The sequence below is a fragment of the Biomphalaria glabrata genome, chromosome 18 (assembly GCF_947242115.1).
Source record: "Biomphalaria glabrata chromosome 18, xgBioGlab47.1, whole genome shotgun sequence".
Taxonomy (NCBI): Eukaryota; Metazoa; Mollusca; class Gastropoda; family Planorbidae; genus Biomphalaria; species Biomphalaria glabrata.
The window spans coordinates 9,386,943-9,410,462 of NC_074728.1; the positions used below are offsets into that span (position 1 = coordinate 9,386,943).

The 23,520-nt window shown below is 35.8% G+C and overlaps 2 protein-coding genes across 2 annotated transcripts in view; both read left to right on the top strand.

Annotated features, from left to right (window-relative positions):
• The window catches only part of LOC106069823 (NADPH oxidase 5-like), a 39,002-nt gene extending 24,840 nt beyond the window's left edge, over window positions 1-14,162 (top strand). Inside the window, exons 12-19 of the mRNA XM_056017610.1 lie at window positions 156-347; window positions 2,012-2,144; window positions 4,377-4,469; window positions 5,786-6,000; window positions 7,013-7,222; window positions 7,925-8,024; window positions 8,709-8,875; window positions 8,992-14,162. Coding sequence (XP_055873585.1) covers window positions 156-347; window positions 2,012-2,144; window positions 4,377-4,469; window positions 5,786-6,000; window positions 7,013-7,222; window positions 7,925-8,024; window positions 8,709-8,875; window positions 8,992-9,123 — 1,242 coding nt within the window. The 3' untranslated portion in view covers window positions 9,124-14,162. The remainder of the gene's footprint in view (window positions 1-155; window positions 348-2,011; window positions 2,145-4,376; window positions 4,470-5,785; window positions 6,001-7,012; window positions 7,223-7,924; window positions 8,025-8,708; window positions 8,876-8,991) is intronic.
• Window positions 14,163-20,590: 6,428 nt separating this feature from the next.
• Window positions 20,591-23,106, top strand: LOC129924016 (loricrin-like). Its single transcript, XM_056017611.1, has 4 exons — window positions 20,591-20,668; window positions 21,507-21,816; window positions 21,912-22,403; window positions 23,075-23,106. The coding sequence occupies exons 1-4, from the start codon at window positions 20,591-20,593 to the stop codon at window positions 23,104-23,106; spliced, it is 912 nt and encodes a 303-aa protein (XP_055873586.1).
• The last annotated feature ends 414 nt before the right edge of the window (window positions 23,107-23,520 follow it).

Here is a 23,520-nt window from a genome sequence, read left to right on the forward strand (position 1 = left end):
CTCAATGAGGGCGCGCCCCACATGTTGAGACGCTCTGCTCTAGCCTAGGTATTGAGGTTAGAATCTTACCAGCAAATCAGTTATTGATTTTCTTATTTTTTCAGCAAATCAAGTTGTTTAAACTAACATCTTAAAGTGTTCTTTGTCATTGCCAGGTCTTCTACTGGAGTCATAAGCTGTACATTATCTTCTGGGCCTTGACCATTATCCACTGTGAGAACTTCTGGAAGTGGTTCGCCGTACCTGGGCTGGTCTTTTTCCTGGAAGCCTTCTCTAGAATATCCTGGATCAGGACGGCCACTATGGGGAAGACGTACATCCAGAGTGTCTGCCTCCTACCCTCGGAAGTTGGTGCTCATATTTATATATATATATATACTTATATTACGCTTAACCCTTTTGCTCTACCTATAGTATTTATTACACGTAACTATCAGAGTTGTAGGGCTCATTCTTTCACTATTCCATATTCCCGGATCAGAATGAACATATAAAGAGCTAAGGAAGAAGCTAAATAACTACTAAGTCTTGAAATGGCCTACTACGTTTTTTTTGTTTTCGGAGAAGAAATTGTTGGGAGGGTCAGAAACATAAGATGTTCCTAGAATATATGCAAAAAGAATGATCTATAAACAGTCTAATTAATATCAGTGGTTTTAGTTTCCACGAAGGTAAAAGCTGAATAGTGATTTCGTAAAAAGTATCTCTTATGTCCCTTGGATAAAAAAAAATATCCCAAATGTTATCCTGTCTTTCCAAAACAAAAATTGTAACTTTCATTTCATTTCACTTTTTTCAATAATATCTATACTTTGCTCATATCTTCGTGGTAGCCACTTATCAAATTGACACGGGTGGACACGGATCTCGAAAACAGCTCTAACGAAGTCCCTAGAAATTTTACAGCTGATGTGTATCGTAAGAAATAGAATTACTAGCTCGACCGTCCACACTGTGAAAACCCTTATAATTTTTCAGTGTATAAAAAAATGAATTATGATTTGACTAAAGAAGTAGAAAATATTTATCTTAACCAGGACTATGTCTTCGGGCCACTTCGGGTATTTCCACATTCAATGGAGTATAATAAAGGAGGTATTTTCTTTTATTAAAAGTATTTTTTAAATGTTTTTCTTGTTAAAAATGGTGGATACTACGAACGACTACCGGCGAATTGGTCTTTTACTATATAAGTGTCACGTGCTATTTTTGAGTTATTGCACTTGCGACCGTGGGTTCTAGAAATGTGTATGGTTTTTGTGTGTAGAGGGCGTGATTGTATCTTTGTTACTAATGTGCTGTCCAACTTGTGTTGGACAGCACATTAGTAACAAAGATACACTGAATCGAGGCATATTTCAGCAGACATTGTTTTAATAGATAAAATAGAAACCACGTAATAGAAACCAGTGTTCCCAAAATGTGTTCTGTGGAACCCTAGTGTTCCGCGAGGCCTGAAAAGGTGTTTCTCAAACTATTGGAATAATGAACTAGTAGGCCTCCAAGTGAATCTATCTCTCTATGAAAAAAATAAGCAAATGTAAAATGTTCCTCTAAATACTCAGAATGTGCGAAGTGTTCCGTTGAGAAAAGGTTTGAGAAACACTGGTCTAAACCATTCCAGCCATAAGCTGCTAGTTGTAATAAATAACATTATTAGAAATCCAAACACAATGAATAATATTCTTATACAAAAAAGAACACATAAGTACAACTGAAATTAAAAACGTCCGCACTGTAGCGAGCCCAAATAATTACTGCATTCAATACATTAGACTTCCTTTATTACCCAGAAGTTTTCCGTCTGACCCCACGGATATCTTTAGTGATCAAAATTCTCTGTCACAATGAGGCTTCCAAGTTCTAAAATTCCACCAACAAATCAGAAAGTGATGTATTCATGAAGAACTCTACAATAAACGCTGTGATGTTCGCCGCAAGTAACGTAACCCAACAGTTAACGACAAGGTTTATGATTATTACTAACGGCTGGTATTCATGCATTCTTTAGGTCACTCATCTGGTCATTTCTAGACCAACTGGCTTCACCTTCAAAGCGGGTGACTACGTGTTTGTCAAGATTCCCGCCATAGCCCGCTACGAATGGCACCCGTTTACCATCAGCTCCGCCCCTGAACAGACGGGTGAGTAATTGATTGTTCAAATTACTTTTTTACCATGCTCCGAGTAAAGACAGGTTTAATCTAAAATTTCCCTTGGCAACGCTCAAGGAATTTGGTGACTGTAGTTTTGCTTTAGTTTTTTTTTAACCAACGTAAAAATAGGATTTTGTTTCGGGGAGGGTTTTGGGGGGGGGGGATTTATATATATATAATATATATATATATATATATATATATATATATATATATATATTTATATATATATATATATATATATATATATATATATATATATATGTGTGTGTGTGTGTGTGTGTGTGCACATAATTAATCTTTAACATTCTGACCCTTTCGGAAGAAGATTATTGTTTATTGTAGACTCCCCGTCCTTGCTAGCAAGGGGGTCTGGGGGAGTTCGTAGCGCTCCCCCTGCGCGGGGCGAAGCCCCGCCGCCGGGCACTATTTCTGGTATTGAAAGCCAACAAAATGCATATTCTGAGGTATCTACAGTGCATTATCTTGCTATTAAAAAGTTTTATTTCATAAACCTAATGTGCTATTCTTACTGACTTAGACCCTCTCGCACCGTTCGGCGCATTTTTCTGCAAGCTGTTTCCGCTATTCTTATTTTGCGTAATTCATTTTGTCGGAGAACATGTCCCGCAAAACCTCATGCGACGCTTTGTCGCAACCTTACTAAGGATTCGACTCCCAGTTCGGCAAATGATTTCTTTGATTTAGACCCGATCTCTATGACGGACTCCTAAAATCTGTCTTAGCCATCTTTGTTGAGATACATTTAATGATTTTCAATTTCGGCAGAAGACTATTCACACTTTATTAATGGAGCCCAAGCCACTGGTAGAAATTTGTAACCTTTCTTGACTACGCTCTTGGAATTACATGCCTGTATTTCGCTTTAGATTTTATATCGAAAAGGAAAGTTTTTTTCGTCAAATCAACTGTTGAGGGGTTTTAAACTAAGAAATATCTGGAGTTTTTTTGTTTTGTTTTTAATTCAAAACCCCATTTAGCTACGATCATAGAATTTGGTGACTATAGTTTGCTTTAAAATAAAATTGAAGAGAGAGGTTTTCAACTCTAAACGCTCTGTAGGGGAATTTTAAACTCAAAACCATCTGGAGGGGTTTTAAACTTTAAAGAAAAAGCCACCTGGAGGAGGTTTTAAACTCAAAGCCCCCTGGTAGAGGGATTTGTATCTCAAAACCCCCTGATAGGGGTTTTTTAAATCTCAAAACCCCCTGGTAGGGGGATTTAAACTCAAAACCCCCTGGTAGAGGGTTTTTAACTCAAAACTGCCTCGGCTGTACTGTGGTAAGTGATGATTTAGTATTAAAATCTCACCTAAAATAAACAAAATGAAAGCAAAAATCAGTCACTTAATTCCGTTCACCCCGGGGGGGGATTTCATTTCGGGGGGGGGTTTGAACCCCAAGAACCCCCCCGGCTACGCCCATGACCCCACCCCCGCAAGTGGGCATCTTATTTAGGAGTGTATATTCGCAGTTCAATCCCCCGCCACACTTGGTTACGCCCATGAATACAGTGACTTTAATATGAAAGTCGGTTACAAAGATGACTTTTCTATTCCAATGTGGAAAAAGCTCTTTGCTTTTGGGTTTTTCAATGAAACTTTCAAGGTTTTGAGTTCGTGTTGGACTAATGGGACCAAACAATCATTAAAAGATGCTCTATTTTAAAAAGACCATCATCCTCCTCTTAGATGAATATATGGCTGAAGGTTTATGAATACTTTCACTTTTGCAAGGTTGTCTGTCTTTATTGTTGATGTCTCAATGTCTAAGAAGTGAAATCCACATTCGGTCAGCAGGCTACTGGACCAAATCTCTCAATGACCTTGTTAGGTAATCCAATCAGGTTTTAATGATCATGCATTGTGCTGTGGCTTGACGTGGATTCACTGTACTAAGAAAACACACTTGAAAAATCTTCCCATAAAACAAAGAAACTAATAGATCTATGTACGAAAATTCCTCTGACTTTATTGCTACTCACATTGTCTGCTTGTTACATGATTATTGCAAGGAGAAGGTCTATTCCATGCCCTGCTCTATGTCATTATGAGTTTACTAAAAGAGATTTTCATTTGATTGACTCGTAGCATTTAAGAATTAGTTCAGTTTTCAATTGAAAATGTCAAATGAGTGATTCATCAAATCTTAAAATGTTGAGAGTGGTTCTGATTCCTAACCTTGTGTCTGAACTTCTCAGATAGCATCGGAATCCACATCCGGTCAGCGGGCTACTGGACCAAGTCTCTTCATGACTACTTTGTCAACTACGTGTGTGAGGATCTGGAGGCTGGTAAGTTTCAAGGTTTCAATGCAAACATTTTGAGTGTTTTATCAAATCAACATTTATTTGTTACAAGAATGTTTTGTCTGTTTTAGAATTTATTCCCCTTCATCTTCAACTATCTTTTAGTCTGTTGAACCATTGGGGCACCACACATGATCTGTCGAGCGTCTTCCTCCACTCCTTAGGTAGAATCTCTTCCAGTGACAGGCCAATCCACTCTTTGATGTTGTCTTCCTATAGCTTTCCTCTCTCTGCCTCTTCTTCTTTTTCTGGTACTGTTCCCTGAAGGGATGTCTTTGCGAGCTCTGAGGACCTTGTGATATGGTCATTAAGTTTTAGTTTGCATTTTTTGACGGACAGTGGTCAACGGGTCATCGTGGGGCTAAATTGTCATTGTGATCCTCTTCGTTTGCGGTCTTTGTAGGCGACACCTATGATTCTTGTATAGCATCACTCCATTCCATTGCTAGTATCCTCTTCTAATTTACCATTCACTTTGAATGCTTGATACTACAAGCCGATTTTATTTCATATGATACTGGTGTATCTAGACTTTTATATTTTCAAGCGTAAAACAATAAAGAGTTAATGTCACAATTTTGAAAGTTCATTATTACATTTCATTATTAATATTTATCCACGTCAACCACTTTTGTCAACCATGAGGGCCTAGGGCTAGTCACTCCATGTAGTGATTATGTTTGTATATAGGATTGTAAACAGCAGTTGATAGAACCTGGGTTATAAGATTCAAGGAATTTATTATTTTTACTATTCTTTCATTGGTCCATTGGTTGGGACAGAGTGACAGCGCTTTAAGTTTTGTTATTGTTGTTAGAGGCCTGAGTTATGGAGCCTAGCGGTACGATATGAGTAATATAGAAGTCAGTTTTATAATTATGTGTATATTCATTTAGTTAACGTCTGATGTGTTGTCTACAACTACAGATACCCGGTTTACTTTGATTAAAGTTATATTTTTGTTGTTAATTCATCTCTGGCGTCTCTTGAGTTTATTGAAAGAAGTATCACTAGTACGTTCTGTGTCAAGTATAATCCCAGTAAGGAGTTCACAACAATCACAACACTTCATCTTTGTGCTTTCACTTGTTAGTGATGAAGCTTTTTGAACCCGGATTGTCAGGGGCATGCTAACTGGTGGGTGTGAGGGTGTCCTTTCCTTGTTGTTGTTTTGTTGTTATTGCTGGGTTTTTTTTTTCGTTTTTGTACTTTCGTGGTTGTTGTTGTTTTGTTTTGTTTGTTGTTTTTTTTTTGTGTTTTTGAGAACTACTACATACCATTCTTAATTTCTTAATTACACAAATTATGTCAAAATCCTTTGAATCTTTTAAGCTGGCATAATTTTTCTACTATAACTTTGAAATTGTCCAAAGAAAATGGCGATGACCAGGTCAGGAAGTCCAACTTAATCCGCAGAGCCTCGTCCATCGCCTGGCAGAAGAAAAAGCCTCTCAAAGCTCGCATGATAGACGCCAATATCAGAAGAAGGGTGGTGACCAAGTGTGCTCGTGTACAGGTAATGTTAAGAGGCAGGGGTTCAAACTTGAGATACTAACGAAATCCTTGATTTTTTTGTAAGTAAAGATAAGGTGGTCGAAGATTGAATCCTTATGAAGACACTGAAAAGAAGGGACCAGATTGAAGTGAAAGAGTCTAAACCAATAAGCTCGCACCCCTCCGCTTAATTTGACCCCCAGCTGACCTACTGTAGAAAAGAAAAAAAGCAGCAGCATTTCATTGGACATTCCAGCAAAACTTTATCTCACCCGTCTACTATAGAAAGTCAAAGTGTCAACCCAACTTTTCTGTTCTGTCACAGACTTTGAAAGGGACTAAATTCATGACATGTACACTCAAGACTGGTTGTCCTAAGTTGTAACCAACAAATTAAAATTATAAAACCAGGTTGAGTGGTATAGCGATTGGCTTCCAAATTGAGGGGTATCAAGTTCGAATCTCGATTTTGAATAATGGATTTTTTAGGATTTTTTGAGTCTACCCAGTTCTAATGAGTACCTGACCTGACATTAGTTGGGGAAACTAAAGGCGGTTGGTCATTGTGCTAGCCTAATGACACCTCGTTAAACGTCTGCCATAGAAACAGATGACCAAAACCGTGTGCCATAGAAACAGATGACCAAAACCGTTTGCCATAGAAACAGATGACCAAAACCGTCTGCCATAGAAACAGATGACCTTTACATTATCTCCCCTGTAGATTGCAAAGTCTGAACCTGATACTTTACTTCGTTACTCTCTGTATATACATGTTCCCTAAACAAAAGACTATACTGGTCACTCTAGGAGTAAAAAAAAAAGTCTAGAAAAAACAAACTTAGAAACATACTTTAAAATATGAAGTTCTTGAAAAAAACACATCAATGTAAGTACTTTACTTCCACTTCGTGATGACCTTGTCAGTAAAATGTAGCTTGTATGTTTATTTGGTAGTACTTAAAGTACCGTGACTGTACTTTGCATGTACTCAGTTTGTACTCTACGTTTACTTTGCATCACGTCTTCGACAGTGTCACCTTGACGGCCCCTACGGTACTCCAAGTCGGCACATATTTGAAGCGGAGCACGCAGTCCTGATAGGCTCGGGGATCGGGATCACACCTTTCGCTTCCATCTTGCAGTCCATTGTGTCAGAGCTGAAGGCCAGCTGCGTTCAGTGTCCGAAATGTGAATACACATGGTGCCACAAACTGCCCGCTTCTGTCATGAACTTGAAAAAAGTAAAAACACAGTTTGCATTTCGATTTTTTTTTTTACTTTTTCTATTTACAACCTACATTTTGATTGGCTCTTTTCTGTACTATCTACATTTTGATTGGTTCTTTTCTTTACTACCTACAATTGGATTGGCTCTTTTCTGTACTATCTACATTTTGATTGGTTCTTTTCTTTACTACCTACAATTGGATTGGCTCTTTTCTGTACTATCTACATTTTGATTGGTTCTTTTCTTTACTACTTACATTTCGATCTTCTCTTGTCCACACTATCTGCATTTCAAATGTATTTATGGCTAGCCATAATTGACCAGACAGCACAATCTTCTCCTCTTCATGTTATAATCTACATAACTGCTTGGTCGTTATTGTTATAGTTATGTTTTTTTTTACAAAGCTTTTATCAACTCACTCTGACTGTCTGGTCAAAAGTTTGTACACGTTATTTCTCCCACACCCTATCTCGGATCAAGTTGAAACTTTACACATTTATTTCTTTTACCTGACAACATAAGAATCAATAAAAAATAAATATTTAATTAACTATCGGTAAATAATTGTTTTGCTTTATTCTCGAACAAGGGAAAGAAAATAGTATTTGACTGAGGACATTTTTCTTATCCCCTGTGGCTATTGGTCATTGTAAATCTTTCTATTCATACATTGCAAATGATAAATTTAGATCAACGCTGATTTTGTGTTCAGGTCGATTTTATTTGGATCAATCGAGACCAGCGCCATTTTGAATGGTTTGTGAATCTCTTGTCGAGGCTGGAGAGAGAGCAGGAAATAGAAGGAGGGCTGGGTGAGTAAAATGTGTTGTAACAATCCACTCAACAGCTTTTCCTTGTCAGCTTCTTTCATTATCTCTCTCTATATATAAATATCTCTTTTTCTATTTCTCTTTTTTACCTCCCTCTTGTCTCTATTTTCGTTCCATCTCTCTCTTATAAGAAAAGAGATAAGATAATTTTTATTGATCCAATCAAATGGAAATTCAGTTTGACTACAATTGACAACCTCAGCGTAACTACTGTACAATGACAATATTGATGCAAATACGAACAACATTCACACACGAAACACATACACACCCACAATCAGCGCTTTGTGAATTAGACTACTATGTACTTCTCGATGACGACAGATGATCTTGTAACACTCTGACCGACAGTGGGATGAAGGAGTTTTTAAATCTGTCTGTTTTAGTCCTAATGGAAAGGAGACGACCACTTCGTTCAGATCTGTTGTGACAGTGGTTTCATGGGTGCAGGTCATCCTTCTCTCTTCTTTCTCTCTCTCTCTCTCTATATATATATACACTCTCTACCTTCTCTATTTTCTCTGTCTCTTCACTTTTTGTTAATTTTTTTTCTCTGTTTCCTCTCTTTTCTTTGTCTTTCTCTCGTTTCTCTCTCTCTCTCTCTCTCTCTCTTCCTCTGTTCTATCTTGTCTTTCTATTTCATTAATCTCTTATTCGTTTCTCCAGGTCACATCCTTGACATGCACATGTACATGACCTCTGCGCCCCCTAAGACAGACATGAAGGGCCTGGGTCTACAGTTGGCCCTTGACCTAGTTCATGAGCATGAGAGGACTGATTTGATTACAGGACTCCAGACAAGGACCCAGGCTGGACGTCCAGACTTTGATCTCGTAAGTAGTCAATGGATGTTCGACATATTCTTTTTTTTTTTATATTTCTGGGATTTTTTCACGTGCCAAGTCCAAATATATGCTTTGGAAGTAACGGTGTATATCTATGTTCACAGCTGTTCCGGAAAATCAAGAACAACGCCAAAGGAAGAGTGACAGTCTTCTTCTGTGGTTCACCTCTACTGGGCAAGACTCTGAAGCAATGCAGCCACAAGTATGGCTTTGCCTTCCGTCACGAGTACTTCTAAAAGGAAAACTGAGTTTCTGTGCCTTTGTTTCTGCTTTGATCTGCGCCAACAATCTTCAACATATCTTAAGGCATTTTTTCTTTACAAAGCTTATATCAACTCACTTTGTCTGTCTGTTTGGTAAAAAGTTTGTACACATGATTTCTCCGACACCCAATCATGTAACATGACGCCTCTGTGAGAGAACATTCATTTTTACAGTTTTTAAACTTTTCTGTTAAATGCTAATGTAAAGGAGAACGGGAAAACACAATATTTTTATTTTTAATATGCCTCTATCCATGTCGGAAAGTCGTGGAACCTAAAACCTTAAACCTGCAAAGACGCTGATGTCAAAAACCGCTCCAACGATTTTCCTAGTAATTTAGCAGTTGATGTATATCGCTGAGACAAGAATCACTAGCCGGTTGGCCACACAGGGAAACACTCTAATTTGACTGTGATAATTTTTCAAAGCATAAAAAGAAATAAATTTAACTTTGGCTAGAAAACCAGAAAATATTTCTCTTGAACGGATTAGATGTCTTCGGGTATTTCCGAATGAAACAGGGCGGGGCTAAAATGAATCCATTTTTGAAATTCTAACGTTCATTTATTATGAATAGAAAATAATCGCGCTATAAGCTCTGTATAGGACATGCTGTCTTTTTCAAAAAAATAAGTTGTTTTTTGTTGTTGTTTTTTCTTACTCTGTCATAGTTTAAAACTAACTTTTTTATTTCAAGGTTATTATTGGGATTCCCGTAGCTCTGATAATATTTTAACCATAGGCATATGTCTATGATTTTAACTTTTTAAATTTTTTTATGTGTTCATTCTGTGTTTATGTATTTTATTAAATTGTTGATACTTCCGTCAAGATTACTGGTGAGGATATTGTTTCTTGTTTGATTCTCATGGAGGAGTAGTCTGCTCTTTGTTTACTTTTTGAATCTTAAGATCCAGTTTATGTTCTTTGACTGATAAATTTCAGTCATTAAAAAAAGCAATTCAGAGAAATGTGAGGGAATGAAAACTGAAGAACATTTTTCAAAATTAGGATTTAGGAAGATTTTGAAATAGACAAAATGAACAAGATCACGGGCGCTAAATTGAAAGAGCTCTCTTGCCAAAAATATAATTAATTTGCAATATAAATTACATTATAAATTATATTATAAATTGCACAGTACAACAAAAGTAAAAGTGTAGAAATTTGATTCCGAGGTAAGAAAAATAAAGTAAAAAAAAAATTTTGCGGTTTTTGTATTCAGGGTTTATCAACACCTCCGTCTCTCTGTACACTGATTACATTGAAAACTGTATTTATAAAATCCCCCACATATTATTAATCACTCCGTATGACTGGGTGCCCTGCTTAGGTGAGATTGGATTATCGAAACTCCTGAAATAATTGTATACAAGTAGCTCTGGTCTATGGAGCATCGCCAGTGAAATATAATTGTCAAGTCCACTGCTTAATTTCAACGTAAGGGCTTGATCAACATTTTTGTTACTATAAATATTATACTAGGATGCGTTACTTGAGGACTTGAGGTGTTAGCCGTGGGGGCATAGACATTTGTACGTTTGATCCTAGTTGTGATAAAGATTAGTTTAAAGTTTAAAGCATTCCGCTGTCTGCTGATAACGTCAGAGAATTTTTTGTTTCTGCTGTTGCCTCCCTTATTTCTAAATGCATCCAATGTCTCCATGTCGTTGTGTGAAGGAAGTGTTGTATTGCTGTAAGATTGTATTTAAATGTTAGAAAGTCACGTGATACTTGCGCCATGTTCGTGTTGTTTTTTTTATTCTTTGTTTTAAAAATGTCAATTTTTTTTTCTGAATCCGCATTTAGTGAAGTAGGTCAGAACTTAAGCGACAGAGAAAAAAGGGAAATGACCAAATAGTTTGAAGTAAACGAAAAATTGTTCTGAAAAACAAAATTTCACTTCTGCTATGACGCGTGATACAGTTGCCTCCCTTCCTATTGTATGCATGCCACAGACCTATATATATACCTAGACTGGACTAGATCTCTAACACTACATAAAAATGTGAAAAAAAAAAAAAAAAAAGTTGAAACAAAGCGTCGTTTTGTAAAGTAGTTACAAGAAGTAAAGTGTTGTTTTTTCAACCCTAACCTACGTGACAAGACATCGACAATAAGAGTATTCTGATCTCATGGTTAATATTTTGCCATTTTTAGATACATAATCTAGATCTAGAAAGATCTAGGTAATCAATCTATTTAAATTTACCATCTAAAATCATAAGATTATTAAAATCAACGGACTTAAAATCAACGGGCCTACATTATTTTCGATCTAGGATTTTCGATACATTATCTCAATGGAAACTAACAGGAAATGACTTTACATTAATTTGCGTAAATATATAATTCTGTTATTAATATTAATAATAGCATATTCTATTTGAAATCCGCGAAATGGTATTGCATTTTTTCTAAACTTTGAAAACCAAAGATCATTACTTTTCTAAGACAGAAAAGATCGATTTTCCTAGATTCGGGGCGACTTCCCTTACAGCTTAAAAAAGAGTTATATACATAACAATCTACATATATAGGTCTGTGATGTGATCATTAATGGATAAGAATTTGTTTCCGTTTTCCAGTTTCAGTGTTATATATATAGGTCTGTGATGAATACATTTATTGTTGTCTTTTTGTTTAATATAGTGTGCTGATTAATGAATTCACAGTCCTATAGTGAAAAGCTGTAAATATTAAATGTTAATGTCAAGTTTGCTATTTAAAATGATGGCTTTTATATAGCGCTACTTTAATGCTTATAGAATGCTCAGAGCGCTATGGTCCAATCTCATTTGTGGACCAGTGGGTGGAGGGGGTATCTGGGAGAAGGTTTTCCGTGCTGCCTTTTAGGCGCTCAGTAAACACAACTCTGCTCGAGTCGGTGTCGAACCTCGAGCCCCCATCATAGGTAGACAAGCCAAGGTCAAGCGTAGGACTTCTTGGCCAATAGAAGACCATCTAGTTAATGGGTTACGGTTATGGTGGGGAAAGGGGGGTGATATTTCTGATACTATCTAAAGTAAAGAAAAAAATAATTTCTAAAATAAGCTGATAAGCACAAAATACAATAAGTAAATATTTTTTTTATTTTATATGCTCAAAATCAGTGGTGTAGCTAGGGATTTGTGGGCCCGGTGGAGGGTCTTAACCTCTGTAGGGGCCCCTGCATTTTGACATTCGACATCATGAAATGAGATAATGGCAATAATATTCAATGAAAAAAAAATCCCCTCAAATGGGGTGCCCGGGGGGGGGGATTTTCACATTTGGATCCCTCACTCTAGCTACGCCACTGCTCAAAATTCTTGTTTAATTTTTTATCCGTTAGATCAAACGCAATTTATTAATTGTGTTTTTATTTCTTTGATTATTTACATTCAAATAACATAATCAAATGTTTAAACATGTTAGTAGCGAATATATAGATAGACTGGACACTTTATAGTTGTAGACTATATACTTTCTGCCACTCAGAACGAGTAAGTTTTAAATGTTTTTTTTTTTCTTGTTTGTTTTTCATAATATAAAAAAAAATTTTACTAGATATAGTTATTGACTCTATAGGCGTTTACTCTTGTTAAGAAGGACTAACCTTAAAAAAATATATTTATCCCATTATATTTGTAGTGTTTTTAAATCTAGAAATAACACACAAAAACAAATATGTTGAAGCGATGCTAGGAAGTCTGTCGTTTTATTTCAACAATTCCACGGAGTTCATTTACAAAAATGTTTGCAATCAATGTATAGGTTTTTCTTTTATTGGAGATTTTCCCGATTCACTCACCAATGTCAAGGACGCTATCTTGAACGTCGCTGCTGCCAACTAAATAGAAAAGAATGAAGCTCGAATTGTAACACTATCCTAATGTGTGGCACTTGATCTTCGTATCGAATCGCCTTTAGTTGCCCATTTTTTTTTTAAATTAAGTTGTAATTCACAAATTGACTTAAAACATTGTTGTTGTTTTTTTACTAAAAACGGAACACCTTAGAAAATGTGAATTTCCATTTGATTGGATCAATAAAAAGTATCTTATCTATCTTATCTTATCTTAAAAAACGTAACACCTTAGAAAATTTGATTCTGCAGTTCTAAAATGTGACCAAAAAGTATCCAATACAGAGAACACAGAGAATCAACACCTTGATAGTGTATTTTGTACACCGGAGACACCAATGTGGATACGAAATGTCGGAAATAGGACTATCGTGCTGTAATTAGATTCGTATAACTGAATAAGAAAAGTTTTTTGTTTTCTGTGGGTGAATAAACAAATTGTTGATTTTATTATAAATAGTGGTGGAGGCTGAGTGGTAAAGCGGTTGGCTGTCGAACCGGGGCAAGGAGGGTCTGGGCCACGGGTTCGAATCGTGATAAAGACTGTGATTTTTAATTTCGGGATTTTAAGTCCACCCAGTTCTAATGGGAACCCAGCATTATTTGGGGAAAAGCAAAGGCGGTTTGTCGTTTTGTTGGTCACATGACACCTTCGTTAACCGTGGGCCACAGAAACAGATGACCTTGACATCATCTGCCCTAGGAACTGAACGGGGGAAATTTACACTTTTTTTTTTCATTGTATAGGTCTGATAATAAAATCACTAAATTAACATTATCTCGATTACCAGTCTATATATTTCCATGTCTATATATATTTCTGTGCCTATGGTGTAACATTAATCTTGGCATTATTCTATTGTAACGTAACTTTGTTCGTTTTGTTAACAACGTAACGAAACGTTCCGGAAAACTCGGAACACGTTACGTGACTCTCAAGTCTGCTAATGAGAATCAGACGAAAATCATGTATTGTGTTCACATTGCAATGAATTCTATTAATTATAATTTTGACATAGAATCCTTCGTATTTCGATTTAAACCTTTTCTTGCTGTTGTTGTTTTTTTGTGTTTTTTATCATCTTATTTATCATCGTATGTACGGAGGGGAGTATTCATTGTAAAATAAAATAATAATAAAATAGCGATGAATACTGAATAAAAGTATATTTTCAAATTATTTTTTAAATTATTATTCCATTAGTCACTTTCTCTTTTTCACTCTTTCTCTCTCAACACTTCTCTCTCTCTCTCTCTCTCTCTAGTATAAGGTTTGAATAGCTCTGCCATAATTCTATTTACCACTTTAAATCGACACGTGTTTACGACATTAACTTTGTTTGCGTTAGGTTAGGGAGCAATTTTTACCTTTTTCTTCGAGTTAGATGAAAAATTAATTTAATACTCCTTCCATGTTTGCAGTCTGATTTTTTTTTATGTGGCCTCCCTAACTAATTAAAATTAACTCTTTCTCTACTAATTGACGATACCATCGTTACACATTAATGTTTGAGCTTATAAACTTTTCTTTGTCTTATTATAAAAAGAGCACGCATTCCCCTTTAATTCTAGACCAAATCAAGCATTTTCTGATTTATATCTCAAACAAAAAAGCTTAATCATAACAGGGTAGTGAAATACTACTGAGAAAAATAAAGAATCCCCGTCGAAACGTGGAAAATAATTACGGAGAGAAAGAGTTAACCCAATATGAGACTGTTGATCAGACCTGCTAATTGTGGGGTAATTTAAGGAAACATTTTTAATGTACATGGGTATAAATGCAAAAAAAAAAATAGATTACTTTGAAGAAGTACTATTTATTTACAAAATCTAACATCTCTGGGATACTTACGCTATCATTCATACATTGCCGAAATGCATCTAACTTAGAAAGGTTAAAGTGATAGCAAGGATTCTCACTTGAGGAAAGGTCCACAATGTTTTATGTAACACAAATAGATGTCCTATTTATTGCACACTCTTGGCTACTTTGCTGTCCATCTAATAAAGCCTCTACGTGCCATACCTATGTCATTATTATAAATATTTAGTTTGTATAGTTTTCAAAATAAATTCCATGTTTCTTCATTCCTTGGTTTTACTTCCCCTTTCTTTTAATTATTGCACTATTTATCAAGTGAAGTATTAATTCTGAAGAGAGTAATTAAAAGATTTGACCTCCACTTAATCAAATAGGCATCATTAGATCAATCTAGGAGTCCGCCCAATGCCAACTTGAATCTTGTATAAAAATGGTCTAAATAAATGTGATACAGTGGGATTGAGTGGTGTGTACATCTTCGTATATTTAGAAGTTTATTTAGATGGACCAATGTCAAATGAATGCCGGAAGTACTTGCTTGCGTTAAGAAATTTTAAAAAATAAATTCTCTTCACCAAATAAAATATTGAGAACTTTCAAGTAGAAATCGTCAAAAGATTGGAAAAAAAAATACACATTATAATCCAAATTCATTAATTAATTCTTAGTAAAAGACTTAACATGAAGCTTAAAACGTAGAACTGAACAGAGTGATTTTTACAACCTCGAAATAAGTTCGTCCCTTCTCTCTCTCTCTCTCTCTCTCTCTCTCTCTCTCTGGGAAACTCGAAGCCAAGAGGACAGAAAAAAACTGCTTGCATAATTTAAAAAAAGATAGATTTTTCGCTTTCAGAAAAGAAAAAAGTAGCCGTTGCATCAGAACTTTGAATGATCTAAAATATGATGTCCGACTTTCATTTCCTCTTCTCGTTTCTGAGGTCTAAACGGGACAGAAGGACAGACAGGCCACAAGAAACTAATAGCGTCATTTCCCCATTCGGGGGCCGCTAAAAAAAAAAAAAGTTAGAGTAAACATATAGACATGATCTACAACTTATTTGATAAAACTTGTCAATAAACTTTGATGAACTTGTGACACAAATCTTAAGCTCAACAACCTTCATCCAAATAAATTTGACTTCAACAAATAGCCTATGTACAGATGTCACTTTGTCTTAAAACACCAGCGATATTATAAGCTGTCTAATGATTCAAATTTGAGATAAAACTCACTTAAAAACTTATCTCAGAATTCATTAATCACACTTAGTTCCGTTTCTTACCTTCAGTTTTCAAACTTTCGCCCCCTTACTTCCCCGCCCATGTGAATGAATCCTATTCAAGTTTACATCAGAGCCTAGACACAAACACTCTCATTAAAAATATGAATCGAGGATAAAAAAGGGCGTTAATCAACAGAGATCACAAAGTCATCCATGCAGATAATATGGATTCCTGAAAGAAAATCTTTTAATTCGCAGCGAGTACCGACTCAAGACTTCTGTCTGGACTTATTTGAGTTGAATTCCCAGCAGGTACCGACTCAGACTTCTGCCTGGACACATATAGGGTTGAGATGTAATTCTACTTCTGTGAAGTGTGACACAGAGGCCCACATGTTGAGGACGCCTGTACAAGACATCATTCAAGCTGACAATCGCCCAGGGTGTCACTTAACATGTAATTGTTAAACCCTTCGCTATAACTTTATTCCGCGAATGAATGTGGATGAGGAAATAGAGCGCTCATCTGAAGCTGGACTACACGATACTTTTTCTTTTCCTCGAGATTGAAAACGTCATCGAGATTAAACATTAGCCGCTCATTGTGATGGTCACATCGCATCCTCGTAAACCGCTGACCACAGCAATGACCTAAATGCTATCCTTCCCGTGACATACAAAGTGAAACCAGAACGGACCCTATCAACCTGCCTATCCCATATTCCTAGCCGACCATAATAGGACTTAGCCTAACAAAGCAAGCCGTCGTGTTCCCCGCATTGCCTCGAGCTGTATAATGATAGCGTCTTTCAAAAAAAAAAAAAAACAGCTCATTTTATATTCACATTTGATGTGTTTCTATAATTAATCGGTAGCCCGTTTTAAGGTAGTGACGGTGTAACTTGTGTTGTCACAAATGTTACTGTTGTACAGTTGTCGGACAAAGTTGTTATGTTGTGAGATGATTTGTAGCAAGTGGATACGTCAGTCAATCTCAGATCTACTGAGCAAAGTTGGGCAGTACTAGAACTCAAGGAAGTAAAACACACGTCAATGTGTCTGAATTAAGACATTCAATCGTTACAATGTTACTGTTTTATAAAGTACTATACGTGAAATACAATAAAAGGAAGGGATAAATGATGGGATTTAACATAACAAGGAAGGGATCAAAGATGGGATTTAACATAACAAGGAAGGGATCAAAGATGGGATTTAACATAACAAGGAAGGGATCAAAGATGGGATTTAACATAACAAGGAAGGGATCAAAGGTGGGATTTAACATAACAAGGAAGGGATAAAAGATGGGATTTAACATAACAAGGAAGGGATCAAAGATGGGATTTAACATAACAAAGAAGGGATCAAAGATGGGATTTAACATAACAAGGAAGGGATCAAAGATGGGATTTAACATAACAAGGAAGGGATCAAAGATGGGATTTAACATAACAAGGAAGGGATCAAAGATGGGATCTAACATAACAAGGAAGGGATCAAAGGTGGGATTTAACATAACAAAGAAGGGATAAAAGGTGGGATTTAACATAACAAAGAAGGGATCAAAGATGGGATCTAACATAACAAGGAAGGGATCAAAGGTGGGATTTAACATAACAAAGAAGGGATAAAAGGTGGGATTTAACATAACAAGGAAGGGATCAAAGATGGGATTTAACATAACAAGGGATGGATAAAAGATGGGATTTAACATAACAAGGGATGGATAAAAGATGGAATTTAACATAACTAGGAAGGGATGGACATGGGTATAAAAAAAAACAAGGAAAGGCTTAAAGATGGTTTTAAAATAACAATGGACGGAGTTTTTTGAGAGAAACTTATTCAATTGGGGAAATCTAGCCGCTTCGATCATTACAACTTGTACATTGTACGCAACAGAGTTCAATACTTTTATATCTGTGGCTTGGGACTGATAGATTTAAAAGCTTTGAAATTGTATTTTAATAAAACAAAGTGTTTTTCTATATGAATTCTATATTTTGGCAGGTGAATAAGAGGAGATTCTTTATAGTGTCAAGCTTATAAATCTGGGATGGTTCGGACACTCTTCGAGCTTTAGTTCGTTTAGCAAAAGTATTCTTCAGGTCACCAAGTGGGGAGCACGCAGAATAAACAAGAAGAACAGCAAAAACAAAAACAAAGTTTTTATTAAGTGTAATTGTATCAATTAGTCTGGATCAGCCCTATGTCTGCGATTCTATAACAGCGTGACACTAAATTTGTGCGATGAGAAATATATTTACCAATTGTTTTTGTTTAGCTTTTAGCTTTTTGAATGCGCTATGGTCATATCACTTGTCTGGACCAGTTGTAAAAGGGAGAGGGAAGAAGGGGGTATCTTGGTGAATGTTTACATGATACACGTTTACTCAGGGCTCAGAAGTCCTCATGTAGACTGATTCAACTTATACCACTACATCTGTCAAAGTATGATTTCTTTCCCTTGATCAAAATACCAAACAAAATAATTAATTCCAAATAGTCAATTAACTTATTGGTTAATTTTTTTTATTGATTCTTGTGTTGTCAGGTGAAAGAAATAATTGTGCAAAATTTCAGCTTGATCCGAGATTGGGTGTCGGAAAAATAAAGTGTACAAACTTTTGGCCAGACAGACAGACAAACAGACAGACAGAGTGAGTTGATATAAACTTTGTAAAAATGAATCACAGTAGTCTGCGCTTTGAATACACTCTGATTTCTAAAAACTTGCTGACGTTCTTTAACACATACAATACAGTTAGAGGGTAAAAAGGGAAAGTGATATGAAGAAATCTGGTGGGAACCTAGTAACTAAATGGGATGGTTGAGAGAGATTTTAAAATAGACAAATAATGTCCAAAAAAGTCATACTGAAACCCAAACACTTTTACCAACCAATTAAAAACAAATGACTTTGTCCTATAAAAACATTTGACTTTGTCCTATAAAAACATTTGACTTTGTCCTATAAAAACAATTGACTTTGTCCTATAAAAACAAATGACTTTGTCCTATAAAAACAAATGACTTTGTCCTATAAAAACAATTGACTTTGTCCTATAAAAACAAATGACTTTGCCCTATAAAAGAAGGAGCTTGGGGATGTGCTTAGAGTGCAACTAAATCATTGTTTCACTTATCAATGCTTCATTATTCGCATTATTCTGTACAACGGATACACTAAAAAGCTTGCTATTTATAGCCTTTGCACAGCGCTTCTTTCATGCTTATAGCATGCTCAGAGCGCTATGGTCCAATCTGGGAGAAGGTTTTCCGTGCTGCCTTTAGGCGCTCAGTTAACACAACTCTGTTCGAGCCCCCTTCATAGGTAGCCAAGTCAAGTTCAAGCGTACTTAGCCTCTCGGCCACGCTTCCTACAACAGATTTGCCTTCATGTATGAAGATCTACAATAGTCTTTTTTTACTTTTTTAGTTTTGAATGTTTTGAAAATAACTTGTTTAAAAACCCGATAGTCGAGGACTCTTTATCATTTTAAAATTAAACCTTCTGTCACAGTTCTTTCAACAGTCAATTAGTTTGGATTAAGTGCAATAAAATTTATCATTAATCTCACAAATCCTTGAATGGGGGGGGGGGGGCAATGTTTTTTCTTTTTTTTTTATATCCGTGATGATAGGACTATCAAGCAATCATAACATATGACGTCACATCCGGTTATGGTTATAAACATAACAGGCTATATATATACGCTGAATATTTCAAGATTTCACGATAGTTCTTTACCTAGTGAGTGTATGACAAAAGGAACTCTAGATCATAATCTAGAGAGAGAGAGAGAGAGAGAGAGGGGAAAAAAGTCCATGTCTTGTGCATGTATTTCAGAAAGCACTCCCTACACAGTTCGTGTCAAGAACTATTAATAAATCTGAATTTTGTGTTTACCAAAGTGTTCATAAGTAGACCATTGATTTTAAAGGAAAACTTTTCAGGCTGTGTTATTGTTTACTTCCGTTTTGTGAGCGACGATTTTTACAAAACTTATATTAACTCACTCTGTCTGGTAAAAAAGTTTGTACACGTCTGATTGTCAGGTCTTTAGATGAATGAAATTATTAATGTGTTTAAATATTAACATTACTTTACAACTTGTAATATTTTAGGCCCACGTTCAGCCCGACAGTCACACCATACACACCCAGCTGTACATAATACAATAAACGATGTGTATGATGATTTAAATAAAAATATAAATTTAATCTAATGATATTTGTACAATGAACTGATATATTAATAATGATATTGATATGAATGCCAGTAAATATATAATGTGATGTAATATAATATAGTTCAATTTAAATACTTAGTATAGTATTTATATTAAAACTAATATAATCACCTTAACTTATAAGGTTCAGTAATATTGTCCACACAATCTTTCAAGACAACAACAAGTAGATCTATATTCCAGCCAAGATACCGTGCACCGACGATCAATAATCAATAAGTTCATAGCAACATCAAAGTTCACAACTTCACAAAGCACCCACAAGGTCTGGATACAACAATCTGGAATATGGAATATGGAATCTCAGATTTCTATATCAAACTTGAAACATCAGACAGAAAACCTGAGATGAAAAACCTCAGACCTGTAACCTAGAACTGAGACTTGCGATTTCACCACTGAAACCTGAGACTGAGACTGAAACTTTACACTGAGACCCTATAGAAAGATAAAGAAAAGATTCTTCTAATCTTCTAATCTATATACGAATTCAATCGAATCCAAATAAAAATTAACTATACAATATGAAATAAAACTCACCCTAAATACTAAAATAGGGCTCAAATAATTCAAGACTATATAACCGGGTCAACGCTAAGGTTATCCAGTAACGAAGACACAAGTCTAATTCAGGAGCTCCAAAGATCTACAACTTGGCTCTACTGCCCAAGATGGAGAGAAAGAACCAAACGATCTACGACGAAAGTCTACTACGTCATAAAACAAAATATGACGAAGCGACAAGGGGAGATCACCCACTGCACACAAACAAATACCCATAAAATGACGTCATCAAAATAGACGAAAACGGTACTATTCAATAGGGAACATTTTTACTATACAACTAATTCAATAGGTGCGACACTAATCTCGGATCAAGTTTTAATGTTGTACAATTATTTTTTCGTACCTGATAAAACAAGAATCATTTTTTTAAAAATTACCAATTAATTAATTAATTCTTCGTATAAGTTATTTTTTTTATTATTGCAGATATAAAATTGCCAAGGCTGAACAGGAGTTTTTCGCCTTATTGGTGATTAAAGAAGTTAGTTGATGAATGTAACTTTATTGGTTAATGTAACTTTGTTAGTGAGAGAACTTTACTAGTGCGGGCAATTTTGTTGACAAGGGTAACTTGGTAAGTGAAGGTAAATCGGTTATTGAGAGTAATATTGTTAGTGATCGTATCTTTGTTGACCAGGGTAACTTTGTGAGTAAAGGTCACTTTGCTGGTAAGGGTGACTTTGTTAGTGAAGGTAACTTTGTTGTTGGAGGTAACCCTAACTATGTTGGTGGAGGTAACTATGTTGGTGGAGGTAACTATGTTGGTGAAGCTAACTATGTTGGTGGAGGTAACTATGTTGGTGAAGGTAACTATGTTGGTGGAGGTAACTATGTTGGTGGAGGTAACTATGTTGGTGGAAGTAACTATGTTGGTGGAGGTAACTATGTTGGTGGAGGTAACTATGTTGGTGGAGGTAACTATGTTGGTGGAGGTAACTATGTTGGAGGTAACTATGTTGGTGGAGGTAACTATGTTGGTAAAGCTAAGGTCACTTTGCTGGTAAGGGTGACTTTGTTAGTGAAGGTAACTTTGTTGTTGGAGGTAACCCTAACTATGTTGGTGGTGGTAACTATGTTGGTGAAGCTAACTATGTTGGTGGAGGTAACTATGTTGGTGGAGGTAACTATGTTGGTGAAGCTAACTATGTTGGTGGAGGTAACTATGTTGGTGAAGCTAACTATGTTGGTGGAGGTAACTATGTTGGTGGAGGTAACTATGTTGGTGAAGCTAACTATGTTGGTGGAGGTAACTATGTTGGTGAAGCTAACTATGTTGGTGGAGGTAACTATGTTAGTGAAGATAACAATGTTGGTGGAGGTAACTATGTTGGTGGAGTTAACAATGTTGGTGGAGGTAACTATGTTGGTGGAGGTAACTATGTTGGTGGAGGTAACTATGTTAGTGAAGGTAACTATGTTGGTGGAGGTAACTATGTTGGTGGAGGTAACTATGTTAGTGAAGGTAACTATGTTGGTGAAGGTAACTATGTTAGTGAAGGTAATAATGTTGGTGGAGGTAACTATGTTAGTGAAGGTAACTACGTTATGTTTCTCTTTGAACTGTTTTGTTATTGTTGTTGTTTTTTTTTTGTTGTTGCTGTTTTTCGCCCAATTTCATGCATTGAGCTTTCTCATTACGCTATGATCCTTTCACTTGTCTGGTCGATAAAGAACGGGGTATCTGGGTGATCACTTTTAAAAGTATTTTTTAACAAAAATGGATCGACCAACGCGGTAACCACTCTTCTAGCTAAGAGTCTATGAACGTGGAAGATTAAGTAGTTATATCTTGTTTCTATTTAATGTTTATGTTCACTAAGCCTCAGACGACAATCTATAAAGGGGACTTTATACCACCACTTCAGTCAAGTACAAATTCTTTTCCTTGTTTGAAGTAACAAACAAATTAAGAGTTAATAGTTAATTAACTAATTGGCTAATTCTTTTAATTGATTCTTGTGTTGTCAGGTAAAAGAAATGCTTGTGCAAAATTTCAGCTTGATCAGAGATTGGATTTCGGAGAAATAAGGTGTCTAAACTTTTGGCCAGACAGACAGATATAAGCTTTGTAATAAATAGAAGTGATTCGTGAAACCTTGCACACACACACACACAAACCACAGATTTTGACTTCAGTGAAAATGGATCTTTAAACATGTAAATATGTATCAATCATCTTTAATATCTTTTTGTTTTCACATGTAGATCTTTACTTTGTCTTTTTAATGAATAACTAATCTGATAAAGTGTACACACATTCCGTTCTTTGTTAATACATTACGAGCATCTTGACACTTTCTTTGAAGAACAAAAAAAAAAAGAATGCTTACATTGGTTCATATTTGTGAAGATTGAGAAGATTGGATCAAAGACCTTCCTTCAGGGAACAGCACCAGGAAAAAAGAAGAAGAGACAGACAAAGAAAGCGATGGGAAGACAACATCAAATAATGGACGGGCCTGTCATTGAAAGAGATTCCATTCGTGGCAAAAGACAGAAAGGAATGGTGAAAGACGGTCGATAGATCATGTGTAGATTTGCGGTCTCACTACCCATTGAGACAAGAATAACAAAAAGTGTACACCGATGTGACATAATTGGGATTTTCCTTTTTTTAAAAAAAATTTCAATGTATTCACAAATCGTTGCCT

What these genes read in the sequence shown, in the direction of transcription:
- LOC129924016 (XM_056017611.1), top strand. Translation starts at nt 20,591, where the DNA reads ATGGAATATGGAATCTCAGATTTCTATATCAAACTTGAAACATCAGAC. An exon ending in AGATGAAAAACCTCAGACCT is followed by an intron (nt 20,669 to 21,506) that starts GTAACCTAGAAC and finishes TTTGTTGACCAG; the next exon opens with GGTAACTTTGTGAGTAAAGG. An exon ending in TGGAGGTAACTATGTTGGAG is followed by an intron (nt 21,817 to 21,911) that starts GTAACTATGTTG and finishes TTGTTGTTGGAG; the next exon opens with GTAACCCTAACTATGTTGGT.